Raw genomic sequence first — 22,425 nt, 5'->3', positions numbered from 1 at the left:
TGGGAATGCAAGTCGGTACAGCCACTCTGGAAAACAGTGTGGAAGTCCCTTAAAAAGTTAAAANTTGAGCTTCCCTATGACCCAGCCGTCGCACTACTGGGTGTTTACCCCAAAGATACAGACATAGTGAAGAGAAGGGCCATATGCACCCAATGTTCATAGCAGCATTGTCCACAATAGCTAAATCGTGGAAGGAGCCAAGATGCCCCTTAACAGATGACTGGATTAAGAAGCTGTGGTCCATATATACAATGGAATATTACTCAGCTATCAGAAAGAACGAATTCTCAGCATTTGCTGCAACATGGACAGCACTGAAGGAGATAATGCTAAGTGAAATAAGTCAAGCAGAGAAAGGCAATTATATGATTTCTCTCATCTATGGAACAGAAGAACTAGGATGATCAGTAGGGGAACAAAGGGGTAAAGAAAGGGGGGGTAATCAGAAGGGGGAATGAAACATGAGAGACTATGGACTATGAGAAACAAACTGAGGACTTCAGAGGGGAGGGGGTGGGGGAATGGGATAGACTGGTGATGGGTGGTAAGGAGGGCATGTATTGCATGGTACACTGGGTGTTATACCCAAACAATGAAGTGTGGAACACTATATCAAAAACCTAATGGAGCATCGAACTTTACATCGGAATCTGGGGGTGTACTGTATGGTGACTAACATAATATAATAAAAAATCATTTAAGAAAAAAAAAGAAAAAATATTTGCAAGCCTTATATCTGATTAACTATTAATATCCAGAATATGAAAGGATTTATATAACTTAATCGCAAAAAACCCCCAAATACCCTGATTTTTAAATTGGAAAAGTACCTGAATGGACATATTTCTAGAAAAGAAATACTAACGGCCAGCTGGCATATAAAAGGTGCTCAACATCACTAATCACCAGGGAAAGTTCAAGATTACAATGAGATAGCATCTCATACCTGTTTGGATGGCTTTTACCAAAAGACAACAGATAAGTGTTGGTTAGAAATTAGAGAAAAAGGAACATTTGTACACTGTTGGTTGAAATATAAAGTGGTACAGCCACTATGGATTACAGTGTGGATATTTCTCAAGAAATTAAAAATTGAACCACTATATGATTCAGCAGTCCCATCTCTGAGTATATAACCTAAGAAATCAAAATCAGTATCCTGAAGAGATATCTGCACTACCATGCTCATTGTAACTGCAGCATTATTTACAATAGCCAAGATATGGAAACAACCTAAGTGTCCACTGATGGAACAATGGTTAAAATAGATGTGAGATATTTTTTAGACATCTACTTGGATGGATAGATAGATAGATAGACAGACAGTGACATATAGTGGAATATTATTCAGCCATGAGAAGGAAGGAAATCCTGCCATTTGCAAAAACATGGTTTTATCTAGAAGATATTATGCTAAGTGAAATTAGCCAGAGAAAAGCAAATACCGTAATGATCTCACTTATGTGTGAGATTAACAACAACAACAACAACAACAACTCCAATTCTCCAAAGCAGAATAAAGTGGAGGTTACTAAGGACTAGGTTGGAGGAGATAGGGATATGCTGGTCAAAGGGCACAGGCCTTTGGTTATAGATGAATAAACTCTGGGAGTCTAATGTACATCATGATGATTATAGTTAATCATGCTGTGTTATGTACTTGAAATTTGCTGAAAGAGTAGACCTTGGGGCGCCTGGGTGGCTCAGTTGCTTAAGCATCTGCCTTTGGCTCAGGGTCCTGGGATGGAGCCTTGCCTTGGGCTCCCTGCTCAGCAGGGAGTGTACTTCTCCCTCTCCCTCTGCCCCTCCTCCTTCTCATGCTCTCTCCCTCTCTCTCTCTCAAATAAATAAAATCTTTTTCTTTTATTTTTCTTTTAAAGATTTTATTTATTTATTTGACAGAGATAGAGACAGCCAGCGAGAGAGGGAACACAAGCAGGGGGAGTGGGAGAGGAAGAAGCAGACTCCTAGCGGAGGAGCCTGATGTGCGGCTCGATCCCAGAACGCCAGGATCATGCCCTGAGCCGAAGGCAGATGCTTAGGGACTGCGCCACCCAGGCGCCCCAATAAAATCTTTTTCCTAAAAAGAGAAGTAGACCTTAAGTGTTCACACACACACACACACACAAAATAACCATGTGAGTTGATGGATGTGTTAATTAACCCAATTGTGGTGATCATTTCACAAAGTATACATATGTCAAATCATCATATTGTATACTTTATTTTTTTTTAAGATTTTATTTATTTATTCAACAGAGATAGAGACAGCCAGCAAGAGAGGGAACACAAGCAGGGGGAGTGGGAGAGGAAGAAGCAGGCTCATAGCGGAGGAGTCTGATGTGGGGCTCGATCCCATAATGCCGGGATCATGCCCTGAGCTGAAGGCAGACTCTTAACCACTGTTCCACCCAGGCGCCCCCATATTGTATACTTTAAACATACAATCCATTTGTCAATTATACCTGAATAAGCTGAAAAATCTGTCTTAAATAAAAGAATAATGTGCTATATGTTGGCTAATTGAATTTAAATAAAATAAATAAATAAAAAATAAAAGAATAAAAAACAACAAAAGAGAGAAGGTGCATAGGAGATACATATTTGATCCCTTGCTTCTCTAGAATCGTATTATACAACCTCACATTTGTATGAATTTTGGCTGCATAAATGACTCTAGTCAAGGGTTCATTCTCAGTATTGCAAAATTTGTTATATTTTTATTTTGTTCTGTTTCTTCATTTCAGGGCACTATTGAGAATGGCATTATGTTTCTATTTTCTGGTACCTTTCATGTGACCTGCTTTCTGATTGTTGAAAATGTCAGGATCTTCTTTATATTCTTATTATTCTAAAATTTTATCCTCTGACACCCTTCCAAGAGTTTACCAATTATAACTTGATTTTTCAAGGGGGAAAGGGAAGCATAAGGGTACTTCTCTTTACTGAGAAAATACTATATGCCAGTTAGCTGTTTAATGAGATGTTCCTCTTAATTAGATTTAGTATATTTTTATTTCTTTAATAATAATATTTTTTAAAAGATTTTATTTATTTATTCGACAGAGATAGAGACAGCCAGCGAGAGAGGGAACACAAGCAGGGGGAGTGGGAGAGGAAGAAGCAGGCTCATAGTGGAGGAGCCTGATATGGGGCTCGATCCCATAACACCGGGATCACGCCCTGAGCTGAAGGCAGATGCTTAACCGCTGTGCCACCCAGCTGCCCCTGTTTTTTATTATATTATGTTAGTCACCATACATATTTAGTATATTTTTAAAGAAGAATGGATCTTGGAATTCTCTCATTGTGCACAGGAGTTTTTTATCTGCAGGAGTTGGGTTGTGTGAAGCCTGGTCATTGATTAACATTAACTCTGGTTTTCACCCACATCACAGGTATTGAGCCCAACCTGTTTGTGCTCCATTTCTCTCCTTTCCTGTAAAACTCTCCTTTACTTCTTCTCCTTTTATGTTTGTTTTCTCTCCTTCCACCTTGAAGTCATTTATTTGCATTACACAAGTATAACTCAGGGTTTTTGTTTTAGGGATTTGTGATATTCAGAGACGTGTCTATAGACTTTTCTCAGGAAGAGTGGGAATTCCTGGACTCAACTCAAAGGAATTTGTACAAATATGTAATGTTGGAGAATTATAGCAACCTGGTCTCAGTTGGTAAGTATACCTTTCTCCAAAAAGTGTAGAGCCCTTTGGAGTATTTGCTTCCCCTGAGAAGATCTTCCCAACTCCTTTCATATATCCTATGCGTTTCTTCTCCCTATTCCTAAAGACATGGCTTGAGCTTTGTAGAGTTGAGAATGTATATCTTCATTGAGCCTAAGGCCAAGGCTACACCTTCTCTGCTTTTTTGTGTCCCTTCCAATTTATTTGCTGGTCACAGGATAGGATTTTCTTTTTTTTTTTTTTAAGATTTTATTTATTTATTTGACAGAGATAGAGACAGCCAGAGAGAGAGAGAACACAAGCAGGAGGAGTGGGAGAGGAAGAAGCAGGCTCATAGCAGAGGAGCCTGATGTGGGGCTCAATCCCATAACGCCAGGATCATGCCCTGAGCTGAAGGCAGACGCTTAACCACTGTGCCACCCAGGTGCCCCAGGATAGGATTTTCATCCTGGAACAACAACAACATAAAAAGTCTTCTTATCTTATGAGTAGGACTTTGCATTCCCAAGCCAGATGTGATCTCTTTATTGGAGCAAGGGAAGGAGCCTTGGAGTGTTTTTGACAGTGAGCTGACAAGAGGCCTGTACCTAGGTAAGTGATTGATGATTATATAAGGGAAGAGGAATGTAGGATATAAACCAGCTGCTCGGTGAGAAGACCACATCTTTGAGATGTTTGGAGGTATCTCCCCTCAAAGGCCCACAACTATTAAGAAAAGTAAACTCATCGTGAACTTCCAAATGCCCACATTTTCACGTTCAACCTAATACTATCCATGCTTCTTTTCTCTCATATTTTCTGCCTATTCCTAGTAAGTGATTCTAATGAGAAACATCTACTTTAATGTGAGATCTAATTCCCATTAGTTCTCTCTCTCTTGCCTCTTGATCTATGCATTTGTCACTCCTTTAAACATTTTGGTATTAAATATGTTCAGTTTTTAATCCACTTTATTAATGTATTCATTCTTTCAAACAACAATTCCTTTTATTCTATGTTGTGGAGAATATTTTTCTAGGAGACATAGACATTATTAAATATATCAGCTATTAAGAAACTTATAGCCTAGGTATTGAGAAAAATAAGTGATGGGGATTAAGGAGTGTACTTGCTGTGATGAACACCAGGTATTGTATGGAAGTGTTGAATTGCTATATTATTCACCTGAAATTAATATTACATTGCATGTTAACTAACTGGAATTTAAATAAAAAACTTTTAAAAAATCCATAAAAATCTTTCAAAATGTAGAATTAATTGTCATTGTAGAATTAATTAGAGTTCAAATACCACAACCAGAAAAAATGGCTAAAGATTGAAAGGTGGACAAGCCTCACAGAGCTATAATAGTTGGAGCCCTGGGAGTGATTGTAGTCACCTTGGTAGAGAGTTTTGGGTATAAAGGTTATATGTTTGCAATGGAATAGAGGTTGCAGACAAGAAGAGATTGAGGTGAGAGAGGAGGATCAAGCAATTGCATGATGCATGGAATCAGCATAAAATAGAATAGGACAGAGGGAAAGGATTATAAACATGGATGATTCAGGGTAGAAGGCACAGTAAGTACAAAAGACCTGAGGCAGGCAGGCTTATTGTGTATAAGCAGCATCGAGGTGTCCAGTACGGGGGGGGGAGAGTAAACAAAGAGGAAAGGATCTGCGATCTGTGATCAGGGAAGTGTGTGCTGGAAAGAGTCATTTTATGATGAACTTGTAAACTGTGGTTGAACTTTTTCTGAGTGAAATGGAAATAAGTAGATTTTAAGCAGAGCTATGACATGATTAGATTTTTATTTTTCAAAAATACTATTTTTTCCTATTTACAGAAGAGGAAACTGAGACAGAAAGACTTGAAGTAACTTGTCCAAGGTCAACAACTAGTAAGTGTTGGAGATAAAGTTTAAACCCAAGCTGTACATCTCTTAGCTCATAAGCTATTTTGCCTCTCCAAGTCAAATCAGGGGGAGTAGATAAGAGTGGACATGATTTCATCTGAAATGCAGATGAACAGATAGAAGTTAACTTTTTAAAATCAATTTTTAAAATAAGTTCTTACATCCCATAATAGCTAACTATAGCACACATATTACATGCATTTATGTATACATTTACACATTAGATGTGTATAAATGCATCATGAATTTTCTCTAAAACACTGTATCATATGCCTTCCTTTCTTAATAAACTTTTAGATATATTATATCAATATTATAATATAGATAAACTTACATAATGAGGTTGTCTTCCAGATTCTTCCAATTTCAATTTCTAATTGAAATTTCCTTTTTTTCTATACATTCTTTTGTAAATAAAATTTTCCCATTTTTTTATGATTGATTTTTTAAAGACAATTTTATTTTATTTTATTTTTTTTAATAAAAGGTCTTTTTCTTTTTTTTTTTTTATTTATTCGACAGAGATAGAGACAGCCAGAGAGAGGGAACATAAGCAGAGGGAGTGGGAGAGGAAGAAGCAGGCTCATAGCAGAAGAGCCTGATGTGGGGCTCGATCCCATAACGCTGGGATCACGCCCTGAGCCGAAGGCAGACGCTTAACCGCTGTGCCACCCAGGCGCCCCTAAAGACAATTTTAAAAGCTTTTTCCGGCAATGTGTATAATACATATGTTCAGTTTTATTACATCATCTTCAGGAATGTGTAACTTTTTTTTTAAAAAAAGATTTTATTTATTTATTTGAGAGAGAGAGGTAGAGATAGCAACAGAGATAGTGAGAAAGAGCACAAGTGGGGAGGAGAGGGAGAAGCAGGCTGTCCCCTGAGCTGGGAGCCTGACATGGGGCTCAATCCCAGAACCCTCATGACCTGAGCCGAGGGCAGATGCTTAACCAACTGAGCCACCCAGGTACCCCAAATTTGAACCTTTTAAAAAATAAATTATTCTGCATTGTTTTAGCCTTGGAATCAAGAACAATATTTTGCCTATTTTTTGTTGTTTTTCAAAATAAGAATATTTTTAATAGTGAAAGTCAAATTGTCCTGTAATGTTTTACATTCAGGATTTATCTAATTGTAACCCTGTGATTAGATTCACATTAAGCAATTTCGTCTGTTCTGATATTTAATTAGGGTTGTGCACTTTTTTAAAAAAAAAGGTTTATTTATTTTTGAGAGAGAGAGAGTACAAGTGGGAGGGACAGAGGGAGAGGAAGAGAGAATCTCAAGCAGTCTCTGCACTGAGCGCATAGCCCAATGGGAGACTTATCTCAGGATCCTGAGATAACAACCTGAGCCAAAACCAAGAATCAGATACTTAACCGACTGTGCCACCCAGGAACCCTTAGAGTTGTGTACTTCATCATATCAGGAGGCCAAGTCAAGTTTTCTCATTCTAGTGATGGTAATTTTGATCAGGTGATTGAAGATGACTACCAGGCCTTTCCATTGAAAAGTTACATTTTCCCCCTTATAGCTACTAAATAATCTGTGCAGTGATACTTGGAGACTGTGTAATTGTCCTCTAGAAATCTTTCACCCAAAATGTTTGGTATTCATTGGTTCTTATTCAAAACAATTATTAAATTTAGCTTTGGAAAAAGTGAAATTCTATCACTTTCTTTCTGCATTTATTAGTTGGCCTTGCTTTGTTAAAGAAAAGCTTTTCCTCTCCACTTTTGTTGAGAAACATTACAGATTCATTGATTTTTTTTAAATAGCAATATCTTATGATCCATTGTAAGCATTCTTCTTTTTGATGATTAAACTATCATTTATAGTTGGCCATTGAAAGCCCCTTTCAGCTGGCTTCTGCATCCTTTTTCATGTGTGCATGAGTCTTTAATGACCTTCTTGTTTTCTTGCACAAAAATATGTTCTAGTCTCATCTTGTATTTTTCTTTCTCCAAACTTGGAATTAGCCAGCTCATTAAGAAGCTTTAGTTTCTTTTAATAGGGAATGGTGTTCATTGACCAATATCAGTGTTCAGTGTACTCTTTACTACTGGATTGTCATTGCTTTTATATCCATTAAGTAGAAAGAGACAGAGAACGTATATTTTATAACTGAATCATACTATTAACTCTAATTGAAGTCCAAAAGACAAGATTCTGTCTCACTTTTCTGCATTTCAATTTTGTAACTTTCTTGAGCAGTGGAAAACCCTATTTCCCACAACTTGAGTATATTTATTCAAGTCTTCTGTTCCAAATGCCACTGAATAGTTTCAAAATTAGAATACCAAAACACCTACCAACTGAAAAACCTATCTGAAGTTGTATTTAAGATTTATTACAGTTTTCTTTTCCTTTTTCCCTTAGAATATGTTACAATAAGGATTTCCAGTTAGAGTACAGTTTGTAAAGTTGCTAGATTAATTCTTTCTTGTGCATTTTCAACTTAATATACCATATATCTTAACTGTTAGGTTTAGATTTTTTAGTTTATAATTGGAATATATAAAACATTTGTATGCTTCAAAAGTCATTATAAAAATATACTTAGAGAAGCTATGTTTGCAACCCTATCTGCTTCATTCATTGCCACCCTCACTGTAGGTAACATTTTGGGGAGGGGGGTTGGAGGTAATCTGATTAATCATTTCTGCCTTTATTTTTTTCAGAAATACAGCATGTTCATATTTATAGTCCCAGTTCTCTTTCCCTCTTTTACATTGGATATTATTCTCTCTGCAGTCTTTTTTTTACTGTCCTGGTTTTTTTCTTTTTTGATTGAGAGAAAGAGAGTGGGTGCAAGTTGGGGGAGGGACAGAGAGGGAGAGAGAATCTTAAGCAGGCTCCAACGTGGAGCCTGATGCTGGGCTCCATCTCATAACCCTGAGATCATGACCTGAGCAAAAATCAAGAGTCGGACACTCAACTGACTGAGTCACCCAGGCACCCTGCCCTAGTTTTCTTATTAAGTTGTTGTGGAAATCATTCCATATAGATACATTGGCAAAAATAAAAAAGGTATATAAAATTGACTTATCTTTCTTGGTGTTATATGTTGATTTTTGCCATCACTCATTAATTATTGGAATTAATAATTCCAATAGTAGAGTTTCCATGAAGACAGTCAAAAAATTTGTAATTTTTTTTCAGTTTTGTTTCTTGCTTTCCTATGCTTGTAACTTTGATACTCCTTTCTAGTCTTATCACTGTGGCTACACCTGTCAGGAAGTGTTCAAAAGAAATAGCACTACTATGTGTTTTCATCTTTTTTCATGATTTTTATGGGCATGACTTTTTCATTCTCTTTTCAAAAAATGTTTAAATTTTTAAATAATTCTATATTTACCAAAAAAGTTGCAAAAATAGTATAGAGAGGTCCCATATTCCTCACCTAATATCAATTTCATTTACATATTTGTGATATATTTGAATTTACCCCATCCCCATTGTTTTCATTCCCTCCATCATAGTATATCTTTCATAAACTTCATGATTTATCCTTTCTTTGTTTTAATGTGAGCACCTATGTGTATATCTTCATATATCCCCTTTCTTATATAAATGATAGCAGCATATACTATCCAGTTTACTCCACTTTGTTCTTTTACTTTAAAAAGTCATGAAAATCATTCAGTAGGAATATATAGATACTTCTCATTTCTTTATACAGTTATGTAGAACTCTACTGTGTTCATATACTATACTGAGTTCAGGTAATAGTAAGTTGGTGGCTATTTGGATTCATTATAGTCATTTGCTTTTACAAATAGTTCTGTAGTGGATAACCTTCTGCATAAATCTCTTCAGATTCTTTCCAGAAAGTATATGTTTGGGTTTCTAGAATTGGGATTGCTTGGTCAAGGGATAAATACTTATGTAATTTTGCTAGAAACTGGTAAATATCCCCAAATGGTAGTTATATCATTTCTATTTGCTACACTGAATGTGTGAGAGAGGTTACGTACCTATAACCTTCAAACAGACTAGGTTATCAGACTTTTGGGTTTTTGCCAAAGTATACTTTGAATTTATTCCAGAATTTAAGAATCATTGACTTCATATTTTTCTGATCCCTTCCCCCATGCCTTTCCTATATCACTTTCCTATTTCTATACTTCATCTCTCAAATTGCATCACCATATAAGAACCATAAATCCTATTTACATTATAAACATTAATGTCAATGTAATTATGTCTTTTCTAAGTTTTGTGCCTTCTCCCTCCCAAAAAAGTGAATGTTTTTATTTGTGCTTTCTTTCAGAATATAAATATAGGTGGGAGAACAAGAAATTATCTCTGAAAAAGGATAACTATAAAATAGATTCATCCCAATGGGTTATAATGGAAGGATTTACAAAGCATGGACTTAAACAGGGATCTCAGGAAAGACATTTTAGCCAAGTCTCATGTACCTCTGAAGACATATCCCCTTTCATTCAGGATACATCTCTGCCTCTGCATCAAACATTTAATACCAAAGAGAAATCTTATGAATGCCAAAAATATAAAAATGCCTATGGACAGGACTCAAAAATTACTACACATCAAGAAGGTCATACTGGCAAGAAATTCTATGACTATAAGGAACATGGGAAGGCCCTTAGTAGAACTTCAAAACTTAGTTCATATCATTTAGTGCGTATTGGTATGAGACCCTATGAATGTGAGGAATGTAGGAAGTCTTTGAACAGTGACTCAGACTTTATGCAACATCAGATAATTTTTACTAGGGAGAAATCTAATGAATTTAAGGAAAGTGAGGAAAATGCCTCACAGTTTTTTCTACATCATAGCATTCATACAAGTGAGAAGTCCTTTAAATGTAAGGAGTGTGTTAGAGAATTTAGTAATGGTACAGCACTTATTCGTCATCAGAGGATTCATACTGGTGAAAGACCCTATGAGTGTAATGAATGTGGAAAGGCTTTTAGTACTAGTTCAATATTTAGAGTACATCAGAGGATTCACACAGGTGAGAAACCCAATGAATGTAAAGAATGTGGAAAAGCCTTTCGTCATTCTTCATATCTTACTCAACATCAAAGAATTCATACTGGTGAGAAACCTTATAAATGTAAGTATTGTGTCAGGGCATTTACTAATGTTTCAGCCTTTATTCGTCATCAGAGGATTCATACTGGTGAGAAACCCTACAAATGTAAGGAATGTGGAAGGGCCTTTAGTACTGGCTCAATACTTGCAGCACATCAGAGAATTCACTCAGGTGAGAAACCCTATTTATGTAAGGAATGTGGGAAGGCCTTTCGTCAGTCTTCAGACCTTACTCAACACCAGAGAATTCATACTGGTGAGAAACCCTATGAGTGTAAGAAATGTGGAAGGGCCTTTCGTCGTTCATCAGAACTTTCTCGACACAAGTTAATTCATGCTGATGAGAAACTGTATGAATGTAAGGAATGTGGAAAGATCTTGAGTAGAGATTCAATACTTATACAACATCAGAAAATTCACACTGGTGAGAAAGCCTGGGAATGTAATGAATGTGGGAGAGTTTTTACTTGTGCAACATATCTGACCCGGCATCAGCGAATTCATACTGGTGATAAACCATATACTTGTAACAAATGTGGAAAAGCCTTTCTTCGTTCTTCAGACCTTATTCTGCATCAAAGAATTCATACTGGTGAGAAACCCTACGAGTGTAAGAAATGTGGGAAGGCTTTTGCAAGAGGTTCAAATCTTAATCGCCATCAAAAAGTTCATAATGGTAAAAAATAGTATGAAAGGAAGCTTTGTAAGACCTTTAAGCATGTCTTTCAGGTAACATGACATGAAAGAGAAACCCTAGAAATGTAATAGGAGAAATCCTAAGAATTTATTGGTAAGAAAATATAGAAATATAATTAATATGAGAATGCCTTATGTGTTTCACGTTTAACTACTATAAGAATAAAATGAATATTGGAAGACCTCTAGCAATAGCTTATTCCTTTCTAAATTTTAAAAACTTTCTGATCATGAGTGGAGAAAAGTGAAAAATCTTTTTTGTTGCTTTTTTCATATTTTAAAATACTTTGAATCCACTTTATTTTTTAGATAGCTGTAAGTAGTTTGGTTTATACATAGCTAAAATAGTCTATTATTATAAGTTGTACATTAAATTTTTGAATTTATTTTGTCCTCACCGAAATTCTTATTCCAGTACAACTTATTTAGTAACTATTCACTAATGTTATGTATGTACTTTTGTGACATTTTATATTTTTAGTGTTATAAGCTTGAAATTAATGACAACCTTTTTGTATCCCAACATCCAATTTGGGAACTCTTCAATTGATCTTTTTATAATAAATTTTTATCTGCATATCTTTGCATCTCTACTATTTTATTTAAAATATCATTACTTTAAGGGGTGCCTGACTGGCTGTCAGGGGAGCATGCAACTCTTGATCTTGGGGCTGTGAGTTTGAGCCCCAAGCTGGGTGAAGAGATTACTTAAAAATAAAATCTTTTAAAAATAATATATCATTACTTCAAGATATATATTTTAATATTGATAAAGTGATCAAATTATTTGTATATATAAATTAATATTTTATTTCATAAATGTGATATTTTATTGTAATAATTTTCTCTAAATTTTTAAATTTTACAAAGAAGCCAACAAAGATAGCTTTCATTCCCTGAAGGGGCTGTAACTATTGTCAAATTGTTGGAACAAATCCTTTTATAAATTTTTTAAAGCAAATGTAATAACATTATTAAAATTGTCTCATAAATTCCCTTTTCAATGACAAGATTGTCACATGGGACATTCCATGTGATTAAGCGTATTATTAGTGTTAATACACATGACTGTACCATTATTTTTTACCAAACATCTATGGTCAAATAATGTGATTGACTCCACTTTGTGTTTATAAGGAATGCCATGTTTAGCATCCTACTTGGCACACTGTATTTGCTTGTCTTCTTTTCATTGTTTTTGAAATAATCTATGCATACCTTTTAACATGTACATATTTTGAACATGACAAATTAAACTGGCTTTCCTTTTGACCATACTGTGCTATGTCATTCTTCTCTCCTTCCCTCCATGTTACTTATTCTTGCAGAGTTTTTCCTAATGATTTTGCCCAAATATAATGTAGGGACATTTAATTTTTTTAAAAAATAATTCATTTCCTTTTTTTAATATATAATGAGTTTATTATTGTCATTTAAAAACAAATTAGTAAATCTCAGTTTTAATATCTAATATATAAACACTGATTGATACAACTCATAAACAAAAGCTCTTTGGGACTCTCAATAAATTTTAAGGGTATAAACGGATCCTGAAACCCAAAGAGCCTTCTTGGGCATGCCTTCATCACTGTATGCCATGGAAGGGACACGCTGCCCGCTTTCTTTTTTTGGCTATCTTCTCTTCACAGAGCTCTCATGTATTTGTTATGTCTGTACATTAAGAGCTGTGCAATAACTTTGCACACCCACCAGTTTTCTGGCTGAACGACTGGGAAAGTTTTCTTCATACAATGTTATGTGGTATCTTTGGCCTCGATTTGTTTATGTATTACATATATCTCTATTCTTTCTTCCTGTGGTTGTGATAAGTCACATAGCATTATCTGGCCCCAATACTATCTACTGCCATGCCCATCGAGACAATGAAATCATGTTATGGTATTCAGTGGCTGTCCAGGTGACCCAGAATCTGCAAACACTGATATTATTTTATTAATTAATTAATTAATTAATTTTTTATTTCACTCATATGTGGAATTTTTTTAATTTAATGTTTTTTTATTATGTTAGTCACATACAGTACATCCCTGGTTTCTGATGTAAAGTTCGAAGATTCATTAGTTCCGTATAACACCCAAGACATAATGCAATACGAGCCCTCCTTACTACCCATCACCAGTCTGTCCCATTCCCCCAACCCCCTCCCCTCTGACCGTCAGTTTGTTTCTCAGAGTCCATAGTCTCTCATGCTTCATTCCCCCTTCTGATTACCCCCCTTTCTTTATCCCTTTCTTTCCCATACAGATCTTCCTAGTTCTTAATGTTCCATAGATGAGGGAAATCATATGATAATTGTCTTTCTCTGCTTGACTTATTTCACTTAGCATTATCTCCTCCAGTACCGTCCATGTTGCAGCAAATGTTGAGAATTCGTTCTTTCTGATAGCTGAGTAATATTCCATTGTATATATGGACCACAGCTTCTTAATCCAGTCATCTGTTGAAGGGCATCTCGGCTCCTTCCATCAGTTAGCTATTGTGGACAATGCTGCTATGATCATTGGGGTGCATATGGCCCTTCTCTTCACTACGTCTGTATCTTTGGGGTAAACACCCAGTAGTGCAATGGCTGGGTCATAGGGTAGTTCAATTTTTAACTTTTTAAGGGACCTCCACACTGTTTTCCAGAGTGGCTGTACCAACTTGCATTCCCACCAACAATGTAGGAGGGATCCCCTTTCTCCACATCCTCTCCAACAATTGTTGTTTCTTGCCTTGTCTATCTTTGCCATTCTAACTGGCGTAAGGTGGTATCTCAGTGTGGTTTTTATTTGAATTTCCCTGACGGCTACTGATTTTGAACATTTTTTCATGTGTCTGTTAGCCATCTGTATGTCATCATTGGAAAAATGTCTGATCATATCTTCTGCCCATTTTATGATTTGTTAATTTGTGTCTTACATATTGAGTTTGAGAAGTCCTTTGTGGATCTTGGATACCAGTCTTTTATCTGTAGCATCATTTGCAAATATCTTCTCCCATTCTGTGTGCTGCCTCTTAGTTTTTGTGACTGTTTCCTTGGCTGTGCAGAAGGTTTTTATATTGATGAGGTACAACAAGTTCATTTTATCTTTTGTTTCTCTTGCCTTTGGAGATGTGTCATGAAAAAGGATGCTTTGGCCGATGTCATAGAAGTTGTTGCCTATGTTCTCCTCTAGAATTTTGATGGATTCCTGTCTCACATCGACGTCTTTCATCCACTTGGAGTTTATTTTTGTGTATGGTGTGAGAGAGTGGTCAAGTTTCATTCTTTTGCATTTAGCTGACCAATTTTCCCAGCACCATTTCTTGAAGAGACTGTCTTTTTTCCACCAGATGTTTTTTCCTGCTTTATCAAAGATTAGTTGCCCAAAGAGCCGAGGGTCCATTTCTGGGTTCTCTATTCTGTTCCATTGGTCGATGTGTCTGTTTTTGTGCCAGTACCATGCTGTCTTTGTGATCACAGCTTTGTAGTACAGCTCGAAATCCGGCATTGTGATGCCCCCAGCTTTGTTTTTCCTTTTCAACAGTTCCTTGGAGATTCGGGGCCTTTTCTGGTTCCATACAAATNAAATTCCTTGGCGATTCAGGGCCTTTTCATTTTCCACACAAATTTAAGGACAATTTGTTCCAGCTCCTTGAAAAATGTCCTCGGTATTTTGATTGGGATAGCATTGAAAGTGTAGATTGCTCTGGGTAGCATGGACATTTTAACTATGTTAATTCTTCCAATCCATGAGCATGGAATATTTTTCCATCTTTTTATGTCTTCCTCAATATCTTTCAAAAGTGATCTATAGTTTCTAGGATATAGGTCCTTTACGTCTCTGGTTAAGTTAATTCCAANCAGAATATAGATCCTTGACGACTCCAGTTAAGTTAATTCTAAGGTAACGTATGGTTTTTGGTGCTAGTGTAAATGGGATGGTTTCCCTAATTTCTCTTTCTTCAGTCTCATTATTCGTGTATAGAAATGCAACTGATCTCTGAGCATTGATTTTGTATCCTGCCACCTTACTGAATTGTTCTATAACTTCTAATAGTTTGGGAGTGGATTCCTTTGGGTTTTCCATATAGAGTATCATGTCATCTGCAAAGAGAGACAGTTTGACTTCTTCTTTGCCGATTTGGATACCTTTGATCCCTTTTTGTCTTCTGATTGCTGTTGCAAGGACTTCTAGTACTATGTTGAATAATAGTGGCGAGAGTGGGCATCCTTGTCGTGTTCCTGATCTTAAGGGAAAGGCTTCCAGCTTTTCCCCATTGAGAATAATGCTTGCAGTAGGCTTTTCATAGATGGCTTTTATGAGATTGAGAAATGTCTTCATCTGCAAAGAGAGATATTTTGACTTCTTTGCCAATTTGGATACATTTTATCCCTTTTTGTCGTCTGATTGCTGTTGCAAGGACTTCTAGTACTATGTTGAATAATAGTGGCGAGAGTGGGCATCCTTGTCGTGTTCCTGATCTTAAGGGAAAGGCTTCCAGCTTTTCCCCATTGAGAATAATGCTTGCAGTAGGCTTTTCATAGATGGCTTTTATGAGATTGAGAAATGTACCCTCTATTCCTACACTCTGAAGGGTTTTAATCAGGAAAGGATGCTGTATATTTTCAAATGCTTTTTCTGCATCATTTGAGAGGATCATAGGTTTCCTGAGTCTTTTTTTGTTGTTGTTGATATGATGTATCAGGCTGATGGTTTTGCAAATGTTGAAACACCCTTGCATCCCAGGGATGAATCCCACTTGGTCATGATGGATAATCCTTTCAATGTACTGTTGGATTCTATTAGCAAGGATCTTGTTGAGGATTTTGGCATCCATATTCATTAGAGAAATCGGTCTGTAATTCTCCTTTTTGNTTTTTGATGGGGTCTTTGCCTGGTTTGGGGATCAAGGTAATTTTGGCCTCATAGAATGAGTTTGGAAGCTTTCTTTCTGTTTCTATTTTTTGAAATAGCTTTAGGAGAATAGGTATTATTTCTTCTTTTAATGTTTGGTAGAATTCCCCCAGGAAAACTGTCCTGGCCTGGTGTTTTGTTATTTAGAAGGTTGTTTATCACTGACTCAATCTCTTCATAATTAATTGGCCTGTTTAAAAAATCATTTTCTCCTCTTTCAGTCTTGGTAGATCATAGGTTTCCAGGAAGGCCTGCATCTCTTCCAATTGCTTAAGTTATTGGCATAAAGCTGTTGATAAAAGTTTCTAATAATCCTTCCAATTTCATTGGTGTTCGTTGTGAACTCTTCATTTTCATTCATAATTTTATTAATTTGGGTCCTTTCCCTATTCTTTTGGATAAGTATTTCCAGTGCTCTGTCAATTTTATTTTCTCTTTCAGAGAACCAGCTTCTAGTTCTGTTGATCTGCTCTACTGTGCTCCTGGTTTCTAATACATTTATTTCTGCCTTAATCTTGATCAACAGCTTTCTCGTGTGAGGATTAAGTCTGTTCCTCTGTTGCTGTTCCAGCTTCTTGAGGTGAAAATATAAAAACTGCCTTTTATTTTTTCTGTTCTTTTGAGTGAGACTTGGATGACTATGAATTTTCCCCTTAGGACTGCCTTTGCAGTATCCCATAGGTTTTGCACCGTTGTGTTTCATTCTCGTTGGTCTCCGTAAATTGTTTAAATTGATTTTTGATTTCCTGGTTTATCGAATTATTCTTGAGCAGGATGGTCCTTAGTCTCCAAGTGTTTGAGTTTCTTCCAAATTTTTCCTTGTGGTTGAGTTCCATTTTCAAAGCATTGTGGTCTGAGAATATGCAGGGAATAATTTCAGTCTTTTGGTATTGGTTGAGACCTGTTTTGTGACCCACAACATTGTCTATTCTTCAGAATGTTCCATGGGCATTAGAATAGAATGAGTATTCTTTGGTTCTTGGGTGCAGTGTTCTATATATATCTGTGAGGTCCAACTCTTCGGGTATGGCATTCAGAGCTCTTGTTTCTTTGCTGGTTTTCTCCTCCGGTGCTCTGTCTATTTCTGATAGTGGAGGGTTGAGGTCCCCTACTATTTTTGCCGATATATCTCTTTATTGTGGTTAAGAGTTGTCTTGTGTATCTTGCTGCTCCCCTCTTGGGGGCATGTATATTTATAATTGTCATATCCCCTTGTTGGATACATCCTTTAAGAATACGATAGTGCCCTCTTGTGTCTCTAACTATAGTGTTTAGTTTAAAATCCAATCTGTCTGATATGAGAATTGCTGCTCCAGCTTTCTTTTGAGGTCCATTGGCATGAAAGATTGTATTCCATCCCTTTACTTTCAGTCTGAATGTATCTTTAGGTTCAAAATGAGTCTCTTGTAGACAGCAGATGGATGGGTCATGTCTTTTTATCCAATCTGCAACCCTATGGTGCTTTACGGGAGCATTTAGGACATTTACATTGAGACTGACTATTGAGAGATATGATTTTAATGAGACCATGTTGCCAGTAAAGTCTTTGTTTCTATAGATTGTCACTTTCTGTTCTGTATCACTCTTGGGGCCTTTTTACTTTTTTAGAACCCCCCTTAACATCTCCTGTAAGGCTGGTTTTATGGTAACGAAATTGTTCGATGACTGGCTATTTTGGAAGGTCTTTATTTCTCCATCAATTCTGAATGACATCCTTGCTGGATAAAGGATCCTTTGTTGAATGTTTTTCTCTGAAAGAGCTTTAAAAATGCCCCCCGAACACTTTCTCTCATTCCAGGTCTTTGTAGACAGGTCTGACGTAATTCTGATACCTTTGCTTTGGTACCTAAGAAATTTCTTTGCCCTGGCCGCTTTCAATACTGTATCCTTGGATATAATATTTGCGAATTGCACTATGATATGACGTGACGTGGCGTAGGTTTGTCATGGTTGAGCTTGGAAGGGGTCCTCTCTGCCTCTTGGACATGAATGTTTGTTTCCCTTGCTAGATTAGGGAAATTGTCAGCTACAATTTGTTCAAATACCTCTTCTAGACCTCTTTTTTTCCCCACCCCCTTGGTGATGCCGATTATTCTGACATTGGAACATTTCATTGATTCAGTGACTCCCGTAACCTCCATTCATGTGTGTGGATTTTTTTGAGTCCAGATTCTATTTTAGTTTTTTCTTCTACTAACCCATCCTCCAATTCGCTGATACGTTCTACTGCCTCATTCACCCTGGCTGTCAGAACCTTTAGGTTTTGACTGCATTTGGCTCACAGAATTTTTAATTTCTGCCAACTTCGTTCTCATTTCCGCCCTTAGGGATTCTATATTCTCATTACATTTTCATTAATACTTTTTTCAGGCCTACACTCTTTTTCACCATTGTTACTCTGAATTCCATTTCTGATAATATGGTTATATCCATATCCGTAAGTTCTGTCTCAGAGGCCACAGACTCATTGTCTTTTCTTTGCTGGGGGGGATTTCTCCTTCTCATCATTCTGATGAGGAGAGGGTGCAGGGTTGTCCACAGCCCAAATGATTGACCAGGATGCAGGCCGTGTGCCCTTATTTTATAGGGATATTAGGGATGTAGGTTTCTTGATTTTTCAGCCTGCCTTCTGGGGGAGGAGCCTGCCACACCAATACTCAGGCAACCCTGTTTGGGTAGAGTCTCCGTGTCCCCTGCGAGGGGGGGATGGGGATGGGCACCCTGTGAGCCAGTTTTTCCAGGCTTTTGTTGTCTGGTGGCTTTTCCTGGTGGTTTGCTGTGCCTCTTCTGAGAATCAGAGCAGCAGTGGCCGAATCTCAGTGTCTGTCTCAGAACAGAGGGATCGTGGACCATTCTCCACTGATGTTCTGGCCACGTTAACTCTGTTTCTGTTGGTGCTGCTCAACCCTGCAGCGTCCTGGGATGTGCGCCCCACACCCGGCATCCCAGCCCTCACTTCCAGAGCCGGCGTGTCTCTGTCCTTTGTGTTTCTAATGCCGTCAGCCACCAGCCGCCCGTCGCCAGCCGCCCCCGCACGCTCCCAGTCCTAGCCTGGTTCCAGTGAGCACACCGGAGCTCCATTTCAGTCTGGTGTTGTGTGTTCCCCAGCTCACGGTCTCAGTCTGCTCTCTCACGGGTGCCGGTCCTTGAGTCTGCCCGCTCCCCCATGCAGGTGGCTACCGCTTCCCGATGCCAGAACACGGTGGCTCCCTCCCCTTCCATTTATCTTCCGATATCTGTGCGAGGTTTCACGGTTCTCTGCTTCATACCCCAATACTCAGCACTGGAGATGTTCATTTGTAAAGATCGAGATGTATCTTCCTGTGTCACTGGCTGATTGTGTGGATGTTCAGGCTGGTCTGGTACCTATCCAACTCTACTCGGGACCGGCTGAAAAAGGTGTCCCCTACTCCTCCACCATCTTAACTCCCTATCGAGAGTGTGTATTGTAACAGTTGACGGGAATAAAGGTTTCTTTTGTGCTTTCTGAAATTCCCTTAAAAAATTTAAAAAAATGTTAATATTAAAAGGAACTCTCTTCAAATTTTTGGAGAGGATGTGGAGAAAAGGGATCCCTCTAAATTGTTGGTGGGAACGCAAGTTGGTACAGCCACTCTGGAAAACAGTGTGGAGGTCCCTTAAAGAGTTAAAAATTAAGCTACTCTATGACCCAGCCATTGCACTACTGGGTATTTACCCAAAGATACAGATGTAGTGAAAAGAAGGGCCATATGCACCCCAATGTTCATAGCAGCATTGTCCACAATAGCTAAATCATGGAAGGAACCAAGATGCCCTTCAACAGATGACTGGATTAAGAAGTTGTGGTCCATATATACAATGGAATATTACTCAGCTATCAGAAAGAACGAGTTCTCAACATTTGCTGCCACACAGACGGCACCGGAGGAGATAATGCTAAGTGAAATAAGTCAAGCAGAGAGAGACAATTATCATATGATTTCTCTCATCTATGGAACATAACAACTAGGATGATCGGTAGCGGAAGAAAGGGATAAAGAAAGGGGGGTAATCAGAAGGGGGAATGAAGCATGAGAGACTATGGACTCTGGGAAACAAACTGAGGGCTTCAGAGGGGAGGGGGATGAGGGAGTGGGATAGGCTGGTGATGGGTAGTAAGGAGGGCACGTATTGCATGGTGCACTAGGTGTTATACCCAACTAATGAATCATCGAACATTACATCAGAAACCAGGGATATACTGTACGGTGACTAACATAATATAATAAAAAAAATTAAAATAAAAAAAGGAACTCTCTCCAAAAAGCAGTACAATAATATTTGTATTTAGACTGCAAAAAGTAGGGTAAGATGTCGGAGGAGTAGGGGTCCCTTTTTTCAGCTGGTCCCCTGAGTCAAGCAGGATAGTAACCAGACCATCGTGAACATCCATGGAATCAGCCTGAGATGCAGGAGGATACATCTGGATCTCTACAAATGAACATCTACAGCGATGAGTATTGAGGTACGAAGCAGGGAGCCGTGAAGGCACACAGAGATATCAGAAGATAAAGGGAAGGGGGAGGGAGCTGCTGTGCTTGGGTCCCGGGAAGCGGTAACCACCTGCACTGGGGAGCGGTCTGACTCTCGGACCGGTACCTGCAAGACAGCAGACTGAGACCATCAGCTGGGGAGCACACATGACCAGTCTGAAAACTGGAGTTCTGCGTGTGTGTGAACCACACTGAAACAGAGCTCCAGAGCACACGGGGGCGGTGGCAGTGGCAGTTGGCGGTGTTACAAACAAAAAGGACAGGAATGAGTTAAGATGGCGGAGCAGTAGGGGGCCCCTTTTTCAGCCTGTCCCCTGAGTCAAGTTGGATAGGTACCATACCAGCCTGAGCATCCACACAATCAGCCTGAGACACAGGAAGATACATCTGGATCTCTACAAATGAACATCTCCAACTCTGAGTATTGAGGTACAAAGTGGGGAACCCTGGAACTGCACACAGATATCGGAAAATAAATGGAAGGGGGAGGGAGCCGCCGCATTCGGGCGCTGGGAAGCGGTAGCCACCTACACGGAGGAGCAGCCGACTAGCGGACCAGCACCTGCGAGAAAGGAGACTGAGACCGTGAGCCAGGGAACACGTGACCCCAGACTGAAACAGAGCTCCAGTGACTCACTGGAATGAGACTGAGGCTGGGAGCTCCGGGAGCGCAGGAGCAGCTGGCAACTGGCAGCTGGCAGCGTTATTAACACAAAGGACAGCAACGCGCTGGCCCTGGAAGTGATGGCTGGGACTCCGGGTGTGGGGCACGCATCCCGGGACACTGCAGGGTTGAGCAGCACCAACAGAAACAGAGTTAAAGTGGCCAGAACATCAGTGGAGAATGGTCTGCGATCCCTCTGTTCTGAGACAGACGCTGAGATTCGGCCACTGCTGCTCTGATTCTCAGAAGAGGCACAGCAAACCGCCAGGGAAAGCCACCAGAGAACAAAAGCCTGGAAAAACCGGCTCACAGGGTGCCCATCCCCATCCTCCTTCGCAGGGCACATGGAGACTCTACCCAAACAGGGTTGCCTGAGTATCAGTGCAGCAGACCCCTCCCCGAGAAGGCAGGTTGAAGAATCAAGAAGCCCATGTCCCTAATATCCCTATAAAACAAGGGCGCACGGACTGGGTCCCAGTCAATAATTTGGGCTGTGGGCACCACCGCACCCTCTCCTCATCAGAATGATGAGAAGGAGAAATCCCCCCAGCAAAGAAAAGACAATGAGTCTGTGGCCTCTGCCACAGAACTAATGGATATGGATATAACCAAATTATCAGAAATGGAATTCAGAGTAACAATAGTCAAGATGATGTGTAGACTTGAAAAAAGTCTTAACGAAATGTTAATGAGAATATAGGATCTCTAAGGGCGGAAATGAGAGCGAACTTGGCAGAAATTAAAAATTCTATGAGCCAAATGCAGTCGAAACTAAAGGCTCTGATGGCCAGGGTGAATGAGGCAGAAGAACGTATCAGCACAATGGCAGATGTTTTAGTAGAAAAAAAAGCTAAAATAGAACCTGGACTCAAAAAAATCCATGCTCAGGAATGTAGGTTACAGGAGATTACTGACTCAATGAAACGTTCCAAATTCAGAATCAATGGCACCACCAACGGGGTGAGAAAAACGGAGGCCTAGAAGAGATATATAAACAAATTGTAGCTGA

At 38.6% G+C, this 22,425-nt stretch overlaps 1 protein-coding gene across 1 annotated transcript in view; it reads left to right on the top strand.

Annotated features, from left to right (window-relative positions):
* LOC100469897 (zinc finger protein 345) overlaps nt 1–11,999 on the top strand; it is a 73,605-nt gene extending 61,606 nt beyond the window's left edge. Inside the window, exon 4 of the mRNA XM_034638386.1 lies at nt 10,562–11,999. Within this exon, the coding sequence (XP_034494277.1) occupies nt 10,562–11,328 (767 nt within the window). The 3' untranslated portion in view covers nt 11,329–11,999. The remainder of the gene's footprint in view (nt 1–10,561) is intronic.
* Nucleotides 12,000–22,425: the final 10,426 nt, after the last annotated feature.

Source organism: Ailuropoda melanoleuca, chromosome 12, assembly GCF_002007445.2.
Source record: "Ailuropoda melanoleuca isolate Jingjing chromosome 12, ASM200744v2, whole genome shotgun sequence".
Taxonomy (NCBI): domain Eukaryota; kingdom Metazoa; phylum Chordata; class Mammalia; order Carnivora; family Ursidae; genus Ailuropoda; species Ailuropoda melanoleuca.
Note: the sequence above shows the minus strand (reverse complement) of the source record. Positions and strands in the feature narration are given on the sequence as shown.